Source organism: Lactuca saligna, chromosome 1 (genome assembly GCF_052625555.1).
Source record: "Lactuca saligna cultivar CGN05327 chromosome 1, ASM5262555v1, whole genome shotgun sequence".
NCBI classification, from domain to species: domain Eukaryota; kingdom Viridiplantae; phylum Streptophyta; class Magnoliopsida; order Asterales; family Asteraceae; genus Lactuca; species Lactuca saligna.
In genome coordinates this window covers 187521914-187544666 of record NC_136417.1, presented here as the reverse complement: position 1 = coordinate 187544666, position 22753 = coordinate 187521914, and the positions used below count along the sequence as shown (strand labels likewise).

The 22753-nt window shown below is 33.6% G+C and overlaps 1 protein-coding gene across 1 annotated transcript; it reads left to right on the top strand.

Moving 5' to 3' along the window:
• The first annotated feature begins 3948 nt into the window (after positions 1 to 3948).
• On the top strand, positions 3949 to 10876 carry LOC145001754 (aspartic proteinase oryzasin-1-like). Its single transcript, XM_078961106.1, has 12 exons — positions 3949 to 4036; positions 5410 to 5775; positions 6387 to 6447; positions 6535 to 6629; positions 6708 to 6820; positions 7241 to 7415; positions 7535 to 7574; positions 7643 to 7707; positions 7802 to 7915; positions 7999 to 8115; positions 9122 to 9210; positions 10559 to 10876. Exons 2-12 carry the CDS (start codon positions 5422 to 5424, stop codon positions 10641 to 10643), a joined length of 1308 nt encoding a protein of 435 aa, XP_078817232.1. The 5' UTR covers positions 3949 to 4036; positions 5410 to 5421; the 3' UTR covers positions 10644 to 10876.
• Positions 10877 to 22753: the final 11877 nt, after the last annotated feature.

The window sequence follows — 22753 nt, the reverse complement described above, 5'->3', positions numbered from 1 at the left end:
ATTTGATTTTATCTATTATTAGAAAAGTTTTCTTTTAAAAATCAAATTATTAGTATAGTTATAAATATGAATTATTAATAATCTTTTATTGAGTTTAATTGTTTCAGTGCAATATGAATTATTATAAATATATTATTTATACAAACACTTTTATTTAAATATTTATATAAATCATTATAATAATAAGTCTTATTAATGCAAATATAAAAGAAATGAATTTTATAATACAGGAAACAAAACCCAAAAGAATGACAAAAAGAAGAAAAATGATATATAATATAATACTTAACTTTTTACATGTTCATGTATTGTGTAGTTTGCAAAAAAGTTATCATTTTTATTTTAAACTTAGTTCACTATTTTTGTAATTAATATAACAAATTTTTACCTTTTCAATTCAAAATGAAAATTTATCATCATCTAAACAAATGAAACTAATCGTTGTTAGTTGTAAGATAAAGAGTAATAGAGAGAAATTACTATTTGTTGCCCGTCTAGAAACAATTGATCGCCGAAAGGAACAAATCGCCAGAATAAAACAAATCGAAACGAAAGAATTTGGCGACCACCGAAATGACACTAACTTTCATTTGGAAACTAATCTCTCGAATATAAGAAATCGACGTCGCCGCATCGCGCGGGTACGCTACTAGTATATATATATATATATATATATATATATATATATATATATATATATATATATATATATTAATGATTAAATCATTTATGTTTTCATCATCTCGATCCAACAACTATTTTATATTTAGTTTTGGCTATCATGGTAGTGGTTTGATGTTTAATTTGATGTTGATATTCTTTTTTTGACCGAACGATTTTGACCCCATTTTGAGTGTTGTTTGTGGTGTAACTTTTATAATAAAGGTATATATTCTTTTACGATTATAACTATAGATGTAGGAAAACAAATGTAACTTGTATTCATTTATGATTATAACTCAAAATGTCTATTCGTTTATGATTAGAGGTATATTATGTTCAAATTAGTGTTATTGAGTTTTTTTTCTTTTTTTTTTTTTTTTTTTTTTTAAATTTTTTTACTTACTTAATGTTATCGATATTTATTTTGTATTTGGCAATATACAGATAAAACCAAGATCCTTACGGACGCAATTTCGAGGTGTACAAGTTCATGTCAAAGCTGTAGGAGAAAATAGGATTTATGTTGGAGATCTGGATACCAGTTGAATCATGTGAACACTTTTCGAACTAATGTTTCTAATCTATGCGTGGGTTACAAGAAATTTAGCATAGGATAACCCAAGAGGACACTTATGATTCTAGGCATAGAAATCATAAGCCAAATTACTAGAATGATTCAGTAAGTATTTGAAGAAAAAAAGAGCTAATAATATATGTGTCTCTCTTCTCAAAGAGAAGAGTCGTGTATGTATATAAATGAGATTAGAGTTTCTCTTAGTGTTGACCGTCATGGGTTGCTTTCGAAACAAGTTAGGGTAATCCAAATTTTAATGAGGATTTAGGTTTTCCAAAACTAACGACTTTCAACCCTCAAGAATTTGAATATTCCTATATGTAAAATTCGAAGAGTTTTGGGGCACTACCCCAAACCCTGCGGGGGCTTTACCCCTCGACCCCGCCCGCTGACCTGGCTGCGGGACCCCATCTAGGGGCTCTTCCCCTCTACCATGTAAGGGGTGCTGCCCCTAGACCCCACCAAAGGGGCTCTTCCCCTCGACCCCGCCTGCTGACTTGTTGTCAAACCAGGTTGTAATTTGATCTTATAGATGCATGCACTTCGCACAAACACATACATATAATAGAGTACAAATTATGAAGTCTCTTAGCTCACATGTTAGCTCCAATTACATAAAATGACATAGTGACACTAAAATCATCAACAAAAGCATACAATTTTAAGTTTATGTCAAAGCAACCATTTCAAGTGAATTGATTCAATCTATAAAAAACAAGAAACCTACATTACATTGTGTTTTAATCATTTATGATTAAAGTGCATTATAGTTTTTTGATTGTGTTATATATTCATTTGCGATTACAATTGTAGTTGATTTTAATTATATGTATGTTGTCGTTTATTCATTAAAGATTACACATCTATTTTTATTTATCTCTATATTGTGGTTTATTCAAGGTTGTCAAGATCGGAATCCTACGTAGAACCGTTTTTGGATTTGAAAAATCGGGATCGGGATCATAAGATCCCACAAAATAAAACATAATTTTAATTTATAATTTTTAAACATGAAAAATATTTCAAACATTTAAATTATTCGTTCAAAACTTATAAAAACTTCAAAATATTAGTCATAAGTCACAACACAAAATGATAAACAGTAAATTTGTAAATGGTAAAAGCTATTAGGTGGTAAAAATAATTTTTATTTGCAAAAAAAGGGAATGTATGATCGGATCGGATCTTGATCCTACGATATTACGATCATACCTGCGATCCGACCCCAAATACGATCCGTTTACTATCCGGATTGTTTTTCATACCTATGTAGAATCCTACGATCAGGATCACGATTTTAATAACCATGATTTTATATTCATGAATATAAATGTATTGTATTATTTATTATTAGATTGTGTTATATTCATTTTATGTTCTCAGTAATAAAGTATATTATTCCAGTTGTATTTGTATTTTGGTCTTTAGAAAAATATAGTTAAAAAACTAATTCAATAAAATTATAAAATTGATTACGTTTTATATTCACTTAAGAATGAAATTTTATGAATCAAATGGTATGAAAAATAAATGTTTATTTATTTATTTATTATTTTGACAGTAAAAAATATTATAAAAAGTATTTTTCTGTTTATTAAAAAAATACAAAATAATATTTTTATTGAATTTGTTAATTAAAAATAGATTTGATTTACTCCTAATATACGATGAAAAAATTAATTAATGAGATTACACTACATACTTGTAGGAATTCATTAATTATACATAACTTATCCAAATTTAATTATAATGTTAAATTCTATTTATGATTTTATGGAATTATTGACTCATAATTATTCTTGTGTTTTTAACCTTTTAATTATTCTAAATTGATCATTTTCTCTCTCTCTCTCTCTCTCTCTCTCTCTCTCTATATATATATATATATATATATATATATATATATATATATATATATATATATATATATATATAACAGTTTCATTATCAGATCAAATGATTACATATTGATAATAGTTAACATGTTTAGACATGATAATAAACAAGTAGTTCACATTTCTGGTTGACATATAAACAAACTATGGTTCAGTTACAATCCAATTGTTGTCACGAGGTTCTCGTGTCTGTTCTCTACTCACGTTATCCTTAACCTTTTAATTTTTTATTTAATTTTTAATCTCACTTAACATTAGCTAATCCCATTGCTCAATATCAATCCAACAACTCAAATTTATTCGTGCTAATCCATACATTTTTTGTGCGTATACCACTTGTAAACATTCTTTTTGCATTTACCCCTCAAAGTTTAGATAATATGTTCGCATTATGTAAAGTGATAAGATTTGAGGATTAAAACTGCATAACTCAAATCCTACCATTTTATATAATGTGAACATTGCCAGTTTAAATAGAGTTTTCATGTCATTTTACAGAGTTATCATATCATAGAGAATGGTAATATCTAAGTAATGATTTAATGGGTCTAACTAGGGAAATCAATATGTTTTTAAAGCTTCAAATAGAGAATTTAATGAATGAGTTTATAAGAAGATACGACAAATAAGTTAAAGTGCTCAAATTAGCCGTTTTGTCTCGTTATCTCTATTCGTGTAGATACGTATCAACATGCCAAAATATTAGGGGCTGAAGATGTATATTATCAAACTAGAAGGTACGTATTTACATAACCATAGAGAACCAAAATCCTTAACCATAAAGCTTTAACTAAAAACCAATTAAATATTATATACACTAATACGTATATACGATTCTCTGCTGTTAATTTTTTTCTCTCAATCTCTCCCTCAAATTGATATCTGGAGTCTCATCAATTCATTTGTAAGTTTTTCTTCCTATATCCTTACCTTTACTAGTTTAGATGGAATAGATTATAATTTATAACCTAGTTTATCATCTAGTTTACTAAACGTTAATTAGCTTATTAGCTAAGAGCTACTTTTTTTTAACTATTATTTATCTTTTCAGGTTGTTCGCAAAATATAGCCTTCTATATCTCAAATTGTCAAAAGCTTCTGAATACAATCTATTCAATAGTTATTTAAATTATGTATTATAATAAAAGATTTGTCTTATATGAATTTTCTAAGATTTATGTAACGACATACATACAGACGGAGGAAATGATTTTCTACAATCATTTACGATGTTTTTAACAACCAATAGCTCTTATAATATTTAATATTAATGCATCAAATAATAATTATATTAAAATATAGGCTTTAAATTCTAATTTCATGAAACATATACCATAATTTGTGCCATTAAAGTTGAGATACATTAAATTTTGGTTTATTTCCTTCCTATGGATTATATTTGTTTTTATTTATGAATCATATTTTGGATTTTGAAAATGTTGATATTTGGTGTGGCTTGTTTTTTAATCTTATATGCATCATATAAAATGTTTGACGTAATCAATAAAGTATATTTTTATGCATAAAAATGTATTTATTCCTACTAAAAACATTTAGTGTTTAAAAGAATAAATATAATTTAACACATTGCAATGATGAAAAGTAATGTTTTATAAGTTTTTGGTTGAGCATTAATGTACTTCCCTTCCTATGGAGTAAATATGTTTCTATTTATGAAATCATAATATGAATTTTGCAAATGTTGATATTTGTTGTGGCTTATTTTTAAAGCAGCAACTTATAGCATGTAAAATGTTTTGACGTTGTTAAGAAGAGTATATCTTATGGATTTTTTCTTCATATTTTTATTCATAAAAATGCATTTATTCCGATTTCCAACTAAAAGTTGTTATGTATTTTTAATTATCAAAATCTATTTTAACATTTAAAAAAGTTATTTGATGTTTACAAAGATAATTACACATCAAAAGTTACAATTTTCGTATGAATACAAAACACACACACGCAATATCAAACGCATATTATTCTACAATTTATCTTTGTTAGTGAAACCGGTTGGTGGAGAAATAAAATTTGATATTCATTCTTTTATTAATATATATATTTTTTTTTAACAATTGAATTTTATTTTGACAAAGAGCTTAAAAATAAAATCCAACAACAAAGAATTAATAGCTAACATTGGATTATGTAAAACTACATGCACAAGATAAAGAAAAGACGAAGACAAAACTATTATATCAAACAAAATATCATGTTATTAATTAATTAATATACTACCTTTTACTTATACTATGTTGATGTATATACTTGTAGGTCAGCATATATATGGGACACTATCAGAAAGCCTTTGTGATTTTCCTCATTTGTTCATATTTTGTGTATCCTCCTCTCATCCTTTCATCATCGACTGATGGATACACGAGAATTAGATTGAAAAGAATGAAATTAAACAAAGACAATCGTGTTGTTTCACAAACTGAGTTGACTCATTCTTTGAGGGCTCGTTATGGGAATAATCTCATCGGGTCCAATGGATTAGACATCGTGTTGTTAACTAATTACATCAACACTCAATATTACGGTGAGATTGGTATTGGCACTCCTCCTCAAATGTTCAATGTCATCTTTGATACCGGTAGCTCTAATCTATGGGTGCCATCATCAAAGTGTTATCTCTCGGTAAATTCTGGGTGTTGTTTCCTTTAATTTGATATAAAATGTATACATGTTCCATTTTAACTTATATAGAAAGAGAGACTTGAGATAAAAACTTGGAAAAAAAAGTAATACCCCATTAAAATTCCAATTTATAAAAAAACATTCCTCACTTAAGTTGTGTTTGGCACGCCACAGTTAGCTGATAAACTAGTTTATTTTTCGAACTTTTTTATGTTGTCGTGTTTGGTAAGCCAAAAAGTAGCTTATAAGTTACGTTTTTGAAAAGCTACTTAGACTAGTTTTTTAGGAGCTTTTTAAAAAATTTCAAAATACACCCTTTAATTAATTATAGAAACGCATACTCTTACATGTCATTTTATGTAATTTTATATATTTCAACTAGCTTTTCAGCTAGTTTTACCAAATGTTATTTTTTATCAGCTAGTTTTTCAGCTATCAGCTAGTTTTTTATTTGACAACTAGCTTTTTAGCTAGTACGCTAAATATAGCCTTAATATTCTTTTAGTTCCGCTTATTTCTCCAACTGTGCTATAATTAATTTTCTCAAGTATTTTACTCTTACATTCATCTAGATTGTAACGAAATGCTTGTTGCTTGGGATTTTTGTGTAGATGTCATGCTATGTTCATTCAAAATACCGGTCAGGAATGTCAATTACATACAAGAGTAGTGGTTAGTAATTAGTCATGACGGATCTTGGTTCATATGTGTCATAGTGGCATTATATGACTCATGTTTTAACTTCTAATCTATATATAGGGCAATCTGGTGCAATTGAATATGGTAGTGGAACAATATCAGGATTCTTTAGCAAAGACAACGTTAAAATTGGTCATCTCATTATTAAGGATCAGGTGAATATTATATTTTTCTGATTGTTTTTTTGTTCATTTGATTTTTTATATTGGTGTTACATTTTGATATATGACTAGGAGTTTATCGAGGCAACAAAGGAGCCTGATATGACGTTTATGACCGGAAAGTTTGATGGTGTACTTGGGCTTGGATTCAGGGAGATTTCCGTTGGAAATGTTGCCACAATATGGTAATCAAAATATATACTTATATAAATAAAAAATAATTATTAAACCCATATTTATATTATCGTAATCATAATATTTATATTATTTTCACGCGTAATTATATCTAACTAGGAAAAAGATCACCAATCATTAGTTGTGGAAAATGGCTTCTTTTTGCTGTAAAAAAAACAAACCCAATGGAAAAGTTTAAGGAAATAATAAGATAGTTTACTCTAGCTATGTACTTTATTTTTACTCATTTAATCAATATTTTTATATATATTTTTTTATCCATAGTTATAACATAGTTACATTAATTACAATATATAACTTCAAATTTGTAAAATATTTACAAGATGACGTCATGGGATAGCTAGAATCCCATTGGTTATGTTGCATACTTAAATAAAGAATTTTAAACTGGTAGTTTATTTATTATACAGGGAGAATATGTTGAATCAAAATGTAGTTAAGTATCCATTGTTCTCGATTTGGTTGGACCGGAGTGAAAATGAAGAAAATGGGGGTGGGGGCGAGATCATCTTTGGTGGCGTTGATCCCAACCATTACAAGGGTAATCATGCTTTTGTTCCGATCACAAAAAAGGGTTATTGGCAGGTTCGTTATTCATCATCAATCATAATGATGATGCTTAATTATTCTGCAAAACTATACTCATATCATATGATTCATATCTCCAATGTTTTTGATTTTTTTTTTTTTTTACTCCATGTTAGTTCAATTTGGGCGATGTTCTTATCAATGGCGAATCAACCGGTATGTTTATGAAGGGATTTCTCATTTAAAGCTGTTGAATTTGATACGATGATCGTTTCTTCGAACAGGATACTGTCAAAATGGATGTCCCGCCATTGCAGACTCAGGAACTTCTTTGCTAACCGGGCCAACGGTATACATAACTGAACATCCGAACTTCTGGTTTCTTGATATTGTGTTGTACTAATCCCAATGAGTGATCTTAATTATGTGATTGTTGCATTTAGTCTGCGATTAACGAGATAAATGCTGCCATTGGAATAAAGAGCTTTGTGAGTCAAGAATTTAAGTCTGTGGTCAAACAAAACGGGGAAAACATATTGGATCTTCTTCAGAATGAGGTGAAAACCAAGTGTTTAATAAAATGCCAAGCTTCTCATATGGGTTTTTGGGAACTAACGAGTCTATATAATATAACTCACAGCTCTCCGAGCAATTTGACACAATCCGAGACTCGGATATTGATTGTGGAAAGGCTGCATCGATGCCTAATATTTCGTTTACACTTGGTGGTAAAGATTTTGTTCTTACACCACAGGAGGTACTCTTCTTACTAAATTTTGTTACAATGAAAAATAAATACATAAACAAAAACAAATGTAATATCAATATTCTATGTACACTTAACAATTTTTTAATGATTATAATATTTTTTTATCATTAAAAATCATTTTTCCATGTTACCCACTTTTGATACGAGGGCAAAATACAAAAACCTAATTCAACTTACTTTCATCATTTTACATATTTAGCCACTATATATTTAAATATTTTTAATGATTTAACAATGGAACTATTTTTATAATAAGCATAAAAAGTTAATCCTGGGTGCATACATGATATTTTGTACATATTATTAGGGTAATTAATTGTTGCCTTTGTATTCAATTGGTCACTTTTTTTTTGTATCTAATTTATCATTGAACTTGTTGTAGGTGTTTACAAATTGAAACCGGCTATTGAAGGTTTCCAACAATTTCTTATCTCCGGCGACTCTCTGGTTGTCTTCTCCGGCGACTCTCTGGTTGTCTTCTCCGGCGAACCTCCGGTTAAAAGAGATTTTCGACGGATCCTTGGGTCTCGGCTTGATGACTTATAGCAGCAACAAGCAACAAGAGGTGGTAATGGTGGTTTACCGACGGCAAAAGGGAGGTCGCAGGTGGGTTCTGGTGATGGCAGGAGGAGGTGGCAGGTGGCTTGCTGCCTGCGTCCCTTTGACCTTTTTTCTGGCATCAAATCGACAGGAGGGAGAAAGGGGAGGGTGGAGAAAGCTAAGCAGCAATACCAACGGTGGATGCCACTTGGATGGCAGTCGAGAAAAGTCTGCCGGAAAAACTCATTTTTGCCGGTGGCTCGCCGGAGAAGACGACCAGAGAGTCGCCGGAGATAAGAATTTGTCGGAAACCTTGAATAGCCGGTTTCAATGGTTTCTGTGAACACATACAACAAGTTCAATGGTAAATGAGATACAAAAAAAAGGAAAGTAACCAATTGAGTACAAGGGCAATAGTTAATTACCCTAATAAGTCATTTCCCCTATTTTGTAGTACCTTATTAAAGATGGTGAGGGTGATGGTACACGTTGTGTGAGTGGTTTCATGCCGTTGGACATTCCTACTTCTGATGGCCTTCTATGGTACGTGAAGTGTGTTTATGTCTACTAATTATGTTTTATAAATACCCTATTATACGGATTAATTTAAAAAAAAAATTAAACATTGAAATGTAACCAGTAAATATTTTTTAATGTAAAACTTTAAAATAAAAAAAGGAAGAAACGTATTCATTACAATTTAATTATATATATATATATATATATATATATATATATATATATATATATATATATATATATATATATATATCCTTCTTAATAAATGAAGGTTTTTTTTTACCACATGTCAATCTCTCATAAGTTTTGATACTTGTCATTTTGTGGTATTTTTGAAATAAATATTATCCACTTGTCAATTTTTAGTTTGTTTCAATTTTTATAATTAAAGTTATATACTTATATATGTAAAATATTAAGGGGTGTTTGACTTATCTTTTTGGAAGCCAAAAGTCCTTTTGGCAAAAGTTACAAAAAAACAGTATTTCCTGACTTTTCCAAAAAATCATTTTTCCTTATATAAAAAAAAATCAAAAAGTAGTTTTTAAAATGATGTTACCAAACATCTTTTGCATTCTATTTTTTCCAAAAAGAACTTTTGATCCCTCAAAAAATAAGTCAAACACCCTCTAAATATCATATATATGATATTAAATTGCAATAAATATGTTTGTTCCTTATTTTAAAATTGTACATTAAAAAATATTCTCTATTTACACCTTAATGTTTAATTTTTTTTTTAAATCAATCCGTGTAATACACGGGTTTCACACCTAGTATATATATATATATATATATATATATATATATATATATATATATGTATATATATATATATATATATATATATATATATATATATATATATATATATATATATATATATATATATGTAATACTTTACATTATAAATATATGATTTTAATTTAAAAATTGAAACACCCACAAGTGGATAATATTCATTTTAAAAATACTACAAAGTGACAAGTGTCAAAACTTATAAATGATTGATACGTGACAAAAAAAAACATTTTATTAAGCATTATATTTCCGAAAATCTTCGAATGAGGGGCAAAATTTCAAGAATTTGATTGAATGGGGTGAATTGTTAATGTTTTATGATTTTATATTAAAGATATATTTTTCTTAACTTAATAATTTTAGTGGGAAAAAATACTCATTTTAGTAGGTTGACCGTTTCTTTAAAAAAATTTACGAAAATGATTTTATTTCGTTAATTTCTAGTTTTTCAACACAAAGCCCTCGTTAACTTTTTCTATTCCTATGTCAATTTCTATTTTTTTTAAATATCATTTATTAGAAAAACATCATTTATATACAGTGTAAAGTAACATATAGAAACACGTTTTAGGATCTTGGGAGATGTTTTCATGGGTAGTTACCATACTATATTCGATTACGGGAACTTGAGAGTTGGATTCGCAAAGGCGGTATAACATAGACGATACATGGTCATGAACGTGTCTTCCTTGTTCAATATCTTGTTAAAGAAGCGTTTAAAATTAATATATCACTTATTGTGGTTCTAATCTTCTACAAAAGATTTGGGCATGAGAGAACTCATCATTGGATTATATGTTTCGATCACTTTATATGCTTGATTTATTAAAGTGAAACCATAACTATTTTGTTACAATATTTGATTGTTGGTTGATCAAATTTTTAATTAAGACTGTTGGTTGATCAATTTATATGCTTGATTTATTAAAGAAAATCCAATGATTGAAGAAAATGAAGGACTTGATGAAAAGCATAAAAATGTATTGATGTTTCTTTTATTTGATCAACTTTCATGAAAATCAATGCCTTCTATTTGTGTATACCCTTTTGCGACTAATCTTGTTTTGTAACGTTCAATTTCTCCAATAGGTTTGTATTTAATCTTGTCGACCCACTTTGAGTCAACAACTTTCTTGTTAGGTGGTAAGTGAGCCAAGGTCCATGTGTTGTTTGCTTCAAGTGCACTTATCTGCTTTTTCATGGCAGTTATCCAATTTGGATTTTTGATCGCCTGATGATAGTGTTTAGGCTCATTTTGAGTGGAAATGGCCATCAGAAAAGATTTGTGATTGCTAGTGAAATTTTTATAAGACATAAAGTTAGATAAATGATGTATCGTCGAGGTTGATGCTTGGCATCCGGAGAAGAATGGTCAATTGAGGGTGTTAATTCCACTTTGTATTCTTCAAATCTTTGTAGCTTTGTTCTAGTTCTTTCGGGTCTCTTGGCTTGTTTGATGTCAATGTTGGTTTCATGAGAGATGTTTTATTGATTTGTGAGCCATAATTACTAGAGAATGGCATTCATGGGCTGCCAAGAGGAGTTTCATGTTGTGGGCTGTTATATGTAGGCCCACATTGGGTAACAATGGGTTGTTGGGTTTCCACATCGATAAGTTGTTAGGTCTCCAGATTAATGGACTGCCCATTTTTTTTCTTCTTCAATTATTGCGGTGGGAATTTCAAATTGCTTATTGTTGTAAAAAGAGGAAATAGGAGAGGAAAGGGTACAAAAAATATACTAAGGACTAAAAATTAAACTTCGAATACAATGCCCTAGTAAAATAGATTACAAAAATGTTCGAAGACCCAAAAAAAACAAAAAAGCAAACTTCGACTCATTACAACACTTCGACCCTGACAATCTCCCACTTTGTAATCGAAGTCGATGCCTTCAGTTTGTAAGAAGGGTAATGGAGTACAAAAAAACTCTTCGAACCTCTGTATACCATGAAATAATTTTCTTAAACTCCTTCTTGTCACCTTCATTGTTCTTCTTGCAGTGGTTCATACGAACAATCAAGTTCGTATATTGTGATGTAGAGTATCTCTCCACTTCGCTTGCTTGGAACAAAAATCGCTTCGCTTTTCCAGCTTTGTCTTTTCCGGCGAAGACTAGTCCAAAAGGCTTTAAACAAATTTCTCCATCAACATATTTCTTCAATTTAGCCTGAGTCTTTGAAGGGGCCATTGCGGCTTTGATCTCCATTCCGTTGTCAGTACCCAAATCCACATCAGTTAGTGCTAGGCACTCATAGTAATTTTCTATAAAGATCTTGATGTGAGCACTCCAAGCTTAAATTCCTCTGGTTCTGTGTTTTGAAGATAAGAGAATGATTTGTCTTTCAAAAGCAATGCAACTTGTAAAAGGTCATACAAGTTCATCAATGGAAAATCTGCAATTGTGAATTCGCAAATATTTCCATTTGCCCTGGCCAACACATACTTAATGTTTTGGACTGTGTTTTCAAAAACCACATCCTTTTTCATACTGATCACCTTCCTGACTTTGATCAGTGACCATACCTCCTCAGGTGCTTTTCCAAGTACAGCATGAAAACAAATTTTCATGTGTGTGCCTTCATCTTTTTCCTTGAAATTCCCTTCAGCTTTGAACTATGGCATGATAAACATCATTTCGTTTATTGGGAAATCCAACTGGCATAAATCAGTATTCGTGATCACATAACTATGCTTTGGCTTTTTTTCGAATGAGTACATGTGATTGAAAACAACCTTGGCTTCGATTGTCTCGTAGTTATAGTGTTTTGCTGGATTACCTTTATCCTTCCCCTTCGAATCACTAGCCCTCTGAGTCATAATGCTTTGAATGAGCCTCATTTTTTCCAGTTCAGCCTCTGTTTCCGCCTTCTTTTAATCTTTTGATTTTTCAACAAGAATTGATTTCCCTTTGTCTTTTGAAGCAAGTTTTTTAGTTACTTCTTTTGGCTTCGAATCACTCCCACCAGTTTCCAATGGTTTACCAATCATAATTCCTTTCGAAATTGGTCTTGCCGTTGGCATTGTTGTTACGATAGTTGAGGTCACTGGTTCAACAGAAACTATCACCGGTTTTGCTGAAGGGATGTTCAAAGAATAAACTTTTCCTACTACTTTCGCATCTTCTTCACTTGACTTCCTTTCTCCCCCTTGCACCCCTGTGAAAACAGGAGGGGCAGTTGTTGTGGGAAGAAGACTAGATATGCGAAAAAGCGGTGCAAGCTGCTTGTTGAGTATGGCTTCGAATTGAACAAACTTCTGAGATAGAAATTCCGGAGTAATCAATGGAGATGAAACCGGTCTTTCTGAAATTTCCTTTAACTCCTTGAGCAGTTTTATCACTTCCTCAAAACTTGCAGTTTCGGATGTTGAGATTTGAGTTATCTGAGGCCTCAAACCTTCATACAACTTAATGAAGCGAGTGACTGCATCGCAAATGATGTCGACCTTTTGATTCACAGATGCATAATCATGGTGAACAGCGGCAACTTCTTTTTTGCATTTCTTCGCGGAGTTCACGAATTTGCATGTTGACATCTTCCCTCACCTTCTTGACATCCTGAATGAAAAGAACATGTCTTTCTTTTGCCACATGCCAGAGACTTTGTTGATTATCCGTGATTCCATTTTCTTTATCATAGTATCAATTTCCAAACTTAATACTGATGAACCTCCTCCAAGATCGTCTTGAGATTGAATTATGGAATTCAATTTTTGATTAAGAATCTTATACTGCTTCATGGTCATTAGCATGTGATCGGGAAATTCCTCTTCATCTTCATGAAATTCCAATTCTTCAAATGTACCTCCAAACCTCTCATTATCAGTTTCAGTCTCCATTTCAATGGGTTCTTGAATAAGTGAAGGTGGTTTGGGTGTGTCAGTTGATTGAGAAGAAAAAATGGAAGTAATAGGTTGATTGATAATTTGTTCGAAGGTAGGTGAGTCTGTGGTTGACGTAATGGGAATAGTGGATGGTGTTACAGAAACACTTGTTTTGAATGGAGTAGAGATAACATGACCTTGATCTTCATGTTTCGAACCTCCTTTACCCATATCGACATTTGCATCCGTATTAGATATGTGTGCAGGGATGCCTGAAGTTCGAACCTCCTTAAAAATTGATTTAGCAATTGAAACTTCGGGTGGTATGACATCTGTCTTCTCAGGAGTGGAATTTTGAACAAGATGAGTGAACTCTGGTGTCTCGGGTATTCTTTCATCTTCGTCTGTGGACTTAGTAGATATAAAAAGCTTTCGAGTCTTCTTCTTCTTCTTCGTTTGTGACAAATGTTTTGCCACATCCTCAGCCCGTCGTTTCTTAGACACAGGAGAAACAGGTGTTGACACTTCTCTAATTAACACTCCTTGGTGAGAAATCTGAGGTTTTCGAACCATTTTCTGTTTAGGTTACTTGCGTTTGTGAGTAGATTTCATCTTGATTCTTCGAAACATCCCAGTTTTCGAAGAAATGATAACATTCTCTTGAGTTTCTTCGATGATTGGCTCAATCACCTAGGTCTCATCAACCGATACTTCAACAGTTGTAGATGCTTCAACATTTGCATTCTTCTTCTTTGGAGACTTTGAGGATTTTGAATCCTTTGTTTTCTTTTCAGAGGAAGCAGGATCATCCTTCTTCGACTTTTTGGACTTCTTCTCTTCCCTAGCCAACAAGATCCCAGTTGGAATAGAAGAATCGATTGTCTTCAGATATGCTACCAAAACCAAATTTGTAGGTTCCACCCTTTTAAGCATTGCGTCTGGAATCCGAGCAACAGTAGGAAATTCATCAGCAGCATCTACAACTTTCTTCAGATAATGATAAGATTGAAAAGTAACCTTCTCTTCGTCATTTGGTACAATAATGCCTTCCTTATTATAAAAATATTGTAAAATAAGGCTCCAATATCGTGCACACCAAATCCCATGTACAACATTTGTATGTTCTACACCCTTTTGGAATTCCTTCCATAATTGTGTAGAAAAATCTTCTTGAAGATCATAGTATAAACCTGCAATCATATCATAAACCTCCATTCTGCCTTTGTCTAAGCCAACAGTTCTTCCGGCCAAACAACGGAGAAAAATCCCAAACAAGAAATTCCATAATCGTGGAAGTCCAGACTTCTTAAAGTCACTTATCTTTGACAATGAGGGCTGATATCTCATCTCATTAAACATATGGACTATTTGTGAGAATGTGAAATCAACATAAGGAGGCGAATTCGGAATTGCAAGAATCTGGAAAAATAGTTTCTTGGATAGCCTAACCTTTTTGTCGTTCACTAGATGGAAAGTGATCATATCAGAGGCTTTGTTGTATGTTGTTGTGGATCCTTCTTGAGAAAGCCAGGATAATGGAACAGAAAACGAATTGAACATCGCGGTGGCTAACACAGAATGGTTTAGAGCAACAATGAGCATCTTTAATTCCTCCAGGTATTGTGAAACTTCACCATCCACATAGTAGTTTATGGATTGAATCTTCATAACTGGTGCAGATGAAATATCATCAGTGGAAGGATCAACATGAGCAGAAGTCTCCATTGTTAGGGTTTGAAGATGATGATGATGAACAGAGAATATTGTGAATTTTTCGTTTTGATTGTGTAAACGACTAACGAACTCCTGAATCCCCTTTCATATGTAACACTGAATTTTCAATTTGAAGTGGGATGTGTAATTAATGACATATAATGTGGCACCTTGAAAATCAGACCATTACTGTGTAAAGGTAGCCATGCGTCAAAAAGTAGCTGTCACATCACCTTGAAAACCGAACAGAATACCATATGTCATTCATACACAGCCTGTCATTATCCCCCCAAGAGAATTGTAACAGTCAGAACCCTTCAAATGGAAGCAAGGCTCTTTAACTTTTGGGATAAAAAGCAAACTCATATGCCAGATGTTCGAAATCATCAACCTGAGTTGGTAATACTCAGAACCTCAAGGATTTCGTGTGTGCAGTGTTCCAAAGAAAGTTAGATAAGAAACAATGAAAAAAAATTGGGATTTTGTGATGTCAAAAATTTGACATAAAGGCAGTCAAACCCCGGGCAAAGGTTGCTTTGTTAATCATCAAGAAAGAGGATCAACAGCTTGTGTATGTTCCCGTGAATTACAATCGAATACTTTTTGATAAGTATCAAAGGGCTTCTTTTGAGAATGCTTCTTGGGTAGGTTCAAAATTTTGTTACATGTCAACCTAAACATAAGGTGATAAAGTGTAATAGAAATGACTTGTGTGACCAGTGTAGTTAGTGACAAGTTGCTTTGATAGATTTTAATCATGACTAGGACATACAAATAAAACTCACACGAAAATCATATTCAAGGAAAAAATTTATGTAATGGATCTTGTTGGGTAACAAACATTGTGGGTTTTGAATGTTTGATCAAGACCACGCATTCGAAATGAATATAATTTGGAGTTTCGAACTTTGGTACAGAAACAAAAGTTTCATGAAAATCTGGAATTGAGTTCCTCGTCAATTCCTTAATTTGTAAGAAATTTGGGTTTCACTTTTATCACGGACTCATGATGTCAGATCATAAACACAGAGTTTTGATATATCTAAGTCTCGATGGGTTTGATCAAAGATCTCTCGAACATATGTCTTTGTGTGTGATCGTGTAAGAATGTTATGGATGAAAAAGATTGGTAAAAGACACGAAAGGTACCTCTATTATGTTTTTGGACCAAACAGGAAACTCTTAACTCATTTTGAGAAGAGTAAGGTAGCTCAGAGACTAATGTGAATATAAGCCTGATTGGGAAGAAATTTTCATATGAAACTTTTCATTAAGGATTTCGTACACACACATTGAGTCATGGAGGCTTTGGACAACATGCAGTAGCATGCTTCTAGGGACAACCTAACTAGTTCGAATGATGAAAAACTTATCGATTCATATGAAAAAAAATTGTACTTGACCCTAATACTGCCTGCATTGTCCCATCTGAATCGTCATCATAATCTGTAGCAAAATACTAAAAAGAAGTAAAAAAAAAATTGTTGTTTTGAATTCTTTGAAAATACCGACAGAGAAAACGAAAATCTTTTTGGATTTTTGATTTTTCAAAAATTTAAGGACAAAACAAAAGAAAATCTTTTTGAATTTTTGATATTTCGAAAATTTAAGAACAAAACAAAAGAAATTTTTTTTGGATTTTTGATTTTTCGAAAATTTAAGGACAAAATAAAAGAAAATCTTTTTGCATTTTTGAATTTTCGAAAATATGAAAAGGATATTGTATTTGTTGCAAACAGACGAATTTTTATGATTCCTTTATGAGTGACAAATATACGAATTCGAAGCGGTCGAAGCGTTGGCCAAGAATTTACAACACCAAAAAAAAACTTCGACTCATTACAACACTTCGACCCTAACAAAAATGACTGCAATGATGACTGATGGACAAGTTACAAAGGTTGATTCTATAAAAGTGCAGAGTGAGAATGATCTTTTTGGGTACGATAGTTACACGTACTTAACTTGGGATGATTTTGAAGTTGTTCTTACAATGGATGAGTTGACTGGTGCTGTCATTGTGTCTTATAAGATGTAAGTGCAAGAAATTTAATTTAAAAAAAATTGTTTCTTAAAAGAAATTTTGTTTAATGAATTTAGTGTTTGTATGATGTCACACCCCCAAACTGGAACGGCGGAAACGTTCGGGGGCGGATGACTTCATGTGGTAACGTAACAAATGAATACATAGTAAAGAAAGCAATACAACCATCATATATATAATTGAAAGTTTACATTGTTTAAAAGTATACATGTTCAAAATCAATTACATTATGATGTCAAAATATGAAATTAAACTGGCGCCGCAGCTACCCTTCTCCAAAATCTGTTTGTTACCTGTAATTACTGAATCCCTGGGACATACAAGTAGTTTTGAAAGAGTAGATCAGCATTTAAGCTGGTGAGTTTCATAAGTATTTAATGACAATTTTTGTATGAAATGAAATGTTTTTGTTCTTTGTTTGCATGTTCCTAGAAAATCCTATATTTTCTACTAGTATAATTGTAACCTTCTTTCAGGACAAATGCTTGTTTCTAGTAAATGTATGTAAGTGTAAAGATTTCAATTTGTCTGAAAAACCCCGTAAATCATTGTGTTTTCAATACCCCATGTTAGTTTTATAACCATGCTATTGACAAGGAATGCTTATACACAACGTTCTTCAGGCGTTGGAATGTTCTGACGTTTGTCACCCCAAAAGGTGGACTGTAGCTAACAGTTAGGGCGCAGGTTGTCAAGCCCGTATAGATCTATTCACAAACACCATGCTCCCCCTCCAAGGGATTCTGGTATATAATACAGGACTTGAAATGTGTACTTGAACGTACGTGAAGTTAATGTCTCACAAAACTTAGTATAAAACAGATTTACGTGTGAAAACGTTCGTTCGTTATTGTATATGAAAGTAGCTTATCGAAATAGTATTTCCATGTATGTAAAAGTTCGTAGTATTCTCGTAAAACTATACCTATTATAGTTTCCTAAAAGTTTGTTTCATTTGTTAAATAAACCCTTAGTGAAAATGTTCACTTGTTATGAAAAGTGTAGTTTTTGTAGTGCCAAAACCGTCACACATAATGTAATATAAGCAACGTATATGATTTATATAAATACCTAAATCATTTCTCATTTCAAAAGATAAAATGTTGTCGTGTTATACTTTGCATATGAAAGATTCCTTTTTATAGTTTCAAATCACATATGATTCCTTTGATAAAACGCGTAAAGTGAAAGTTTATATAACCCCCGATAATAACAGAGTATTTTGCTTGTATTCCCCCCTTAAAATCATATAAAAGTACTTATAATACATTTAAAAATGTGAATTATAGGGGTATGAACTTGCTTGTAAGATCGGAGGTTGCGGGATGAGAAACCGGACAAAATTTCGGCTTGCGAAAGTGTATTTCCTCGGGATTCTCGGGAATCTCGGGGGCACGAACGACCTTCGGGACTCGAGCAAAGTGATCGGGGCTTCGCGGTAGTGTGGGCACGGAAATCGAGGCAATATCGTGAGAGAAATGAGAGAGATGGGGTGTTTTTCCCAGAACTCTCGCATCTCTATTTATAGGGGTCTGAGAAGCCTCGGTACGCGGGGCGTACTCGTGCGTCATGCGTGACCGAGTCCTCGACTGCCTCGCTTCGGATGGGATGGGACGGGCAGGCTCGCATAGGGGCGACGTGGACGAACCGAGACCAAGGCCTCGCGTACGCGGGGCGTACGGGGTTACACGGCGCGTAACTCGGATGAACACGCTGACTCCCCCTTCGGATAATACCGGATTTTTGATTTAAATTTATATATAATTTATTTAATAAACTTGAAAAATTCATATCTTCTTCATACGAACTCCGTTTTCGACGTTCTTTATATCCCCGTGAAGGTGAGACCATACTCTACAACTTTCGTTTAGATTCCGTCGGCAAATTCCGAAATTATTTTTATTATTTATTTTTAAAAGGTCGCGGTAAGAAAATTTCTTTAGAAATTCATAACTCCTTTATCTGACGTCGGTTTTTGCCAGACTTTTTACTGCTGAAATACCATTGATGAGACCTTCGATTCTCGTTTAGGTCATTCCGGCCAAAAGTCGCTCGATCTCTGATTCGAGTTTTTAGTCGTCTGCCGTTAAGTCGAACTTGAAAAATTCCTAACTTTCTTATACGAAGTCGGATTTGAGCGTTCTTTTTATGTACGATCATGGTTTAATGACATCTATCATAAAAGGTAATTTAATTAGTGATTTTTGGATATTTTATTTTCGAAGAAAATTTTATTACAATTAACGTGGTTACAATACTTGACTTTTTAGGTCATTTACATGTAGTTGAAATATCGGGTTGTCACATCATCCCCCCGTTAGAGGGAATTTCGTCCCGAAATTTAAAGCAAGAAAGATACAGGTGAATCAGAGAAAAAGATGTGGGTACTTTTGTTTCATCTGATCCTCGTGTTCTCATGTGAATTCAGGTCCTCGCTTGGCATTCCAGCGGACTTTCACGATGGGTATGCGACTTTGTTTTGTTTGTTTGACCTCTCGATCCATGATTTCTACCGGTTCTTCCACGAAGTTGAGGCTCTCGTTGATCTTGATCTCGTCAAGTGGGATAACAAGAGTCTCATCGGACATACACTTTTTCAAATTCGATACGTGGAAGGTTGGGTGTATGTTACTAAGTTCACGTGGTAGATTAAGTTTGTAAGCTACAGGGCGATTCTGGCGAGAATCTCGAAAGGCCCTATGTACCTTGGTTTTAGCTTTCCACACTTTCCAAAGCATATCAAGCCTTTCCATGGCGAGACTTTTAATAGTACACGGTCTCCTACTTGGAATTCCTAAGGTTTTCTCCGTTGATCAGCGTAGCTTTTCTGTCGGTCTCTAGATGCTTTCAACCGTTCACGAATCTGAACGATCTTCTCTGTCGTTTCTCGTATGATTTCCGGACCGGTGAGAGTGCTTTCAGTATCTCGTCCTTTAGCTAATTGTTTGTCGCCAACTTCGGTCCAGCACAGAGGGGATCTGCACTTGCAGCCATAGAGGGCTTCGAATGGAGCAGCCTTTATGCTCGTATGATAACTATTGTTGTATGAGAATTCAACAAGAGGTAAGTAGATATCCCATGCCTTTCCAAAGTCAATCACATAGGCTCTCAGCATATCCTCCAAAGTTTGTATCATTCTCTCACTTTTCCCGTCTGTTTGCGGATGGTAGGCTGTACTCATGTCCAATCTAGTCCCTAGGGAACTTTGTAGTGACTTCCAGAACCTTGATGTAAATCTACTACCTCTATCGGAGATAATGGACATCAGAACCCCATGCAATCGTACTATTTCCCTTATGTAAGTTCTTGTAAGCCTTTCCATCTTGTCAGTCTCCTTGATTGGCAGAAAATGCGCGGATTTGGTTAATCTGTCGACGATGACCCATATGGTATCAAGTCCACCCGTTGTCTTGGGCAACTTGGTTATGAAATCCATAGGTGATCCGTTCCCATTTCCATTTCGGTATCTCTGGTTGTTGTAGTAATCCTGAAGGTTTCTGGTATTCGACCTTAACCTTAGCGCAAGTAAGACATTTACTTACAAAGGTATCAATCTCTGCTTTCATGTTAGGCCGCCAGAGTTTCTTAAGATCCAAATACATTTTATCTGAACCTGGGTGAACAGAATACCTCGTGCTGTGCGCTTCAGTCATGACCACGTCCCTGAAACCACCATGTCTTGGGGTCCAAATACGGTCGATGAGATAATAGGCTCCGCCACCCTTAACTTCTAAATTCTTTTCCATTCCTCTCAGGGATTCACCCGTCACATGCTCGGGTTGTAAAGCTTCCAGTTGAGCCTCTTTAATTTGTGTGGATAAGTGGGAATGGATGGTCATATTCAGAGATTCGACTCTCCGAACAGTGTATTCTTTTCGACTGAGGGCGTCAGCTACTACATTGGCCTTGCCAGGATGATAACGAATCTCGCATTCGTAATCATTGAGTAACTCGACCCATCGTCGTTGTCGCATGTTGAGCTCCTTCTGATCGAAAATGTATTGAAGGTTCTTGTAGTCGGTGTAAATAGTACTCTTTGTTCCGTACAGGTAGTGTCTCCAGATCTTCAAAGCAAATACCACTGCTCCCAACTCTAGATCGTGTGTCGTATAGTTTACTTCGTGTGTTTTAAGTTAACGGGAGGCATAAGCAATAACCTTACCTCGTTGCATAAGAACACAACCAAGCCCTTGATTCGATGCATCGCAATACACTACAAAATCCTCTATCCCTTCGGGGAGGGATAGTATTGGTGCGGTGCATAAGGCTTGTTTCAGAGTTTGGAACGCCTTTTCTTGTTTTGTTTCCCAGCCAAAGACCACGCCTTTATGGGTTAACGTAGTAAGAGGTTTTGTGATGCTAGAGAAGTTCTTTATGAATCGGCGATAGTAACCAGCTAGACCTAGAAATTGACGAATCTCAGTGGGTGTCTTTGGTGCCGACCAGTTCTCAATGGCCTTAATTTTGGAGGGGTCCACGTGTATCCCTTTTTCGCTAACAACGTGGCCCAAGAATTCGACTCGTCTAATCCAAAATTCACATTTAGAGAACTTAGCATAGAGCTTCTCTGATCGTAGTGTTTCTAAGACCTTCCGTAGGTGTTAACTATGTTCTTCCTTACTTCGGGAGTAGATAAGTGTATCATCGATGAATACAATGACGAATTGATCCAAGTAAGGATGGCACACTCTATTCATTAGATCCATGAATACTGCTGGTGCGTTGGTTAATCCGAACGACATCACTACAAATTCATAGTGTCCATAACGGGTTCGGAGGGCTGTCTTGGGAACGTCTTCTTCTAGCACTGGTAATTGGTGATACCCGGATCATAGATCTATCTTTGAGAAGTAGCTCGCTCCTTGAAGTTGATCAAATAGGTCGTCAATGCGGGGTAGAGGGTAACGATTCTTGACAGTGAGTTTGTTCAACTCTCGGTAGTCGATGCACATCTGGAACGATCCGTCTTTCTTCTTTACAAACAAGACTGGTGCTCCCCAAGGTGAGAAACTTGGTCTGATGAATCGTTTTTGGTGAAGTTCATTAAGCTGACTGGAAAGTTCTTGCATCTCTGCTGGTGCCATACGATAAGGCGATTTTGCTACAGGGGTAGCCCCTGGAATTAAGTCGATTCTAAACTCGACTTGGCATTATGGTGGTAATCCTGGTAGTTCTTCTGGGAAGA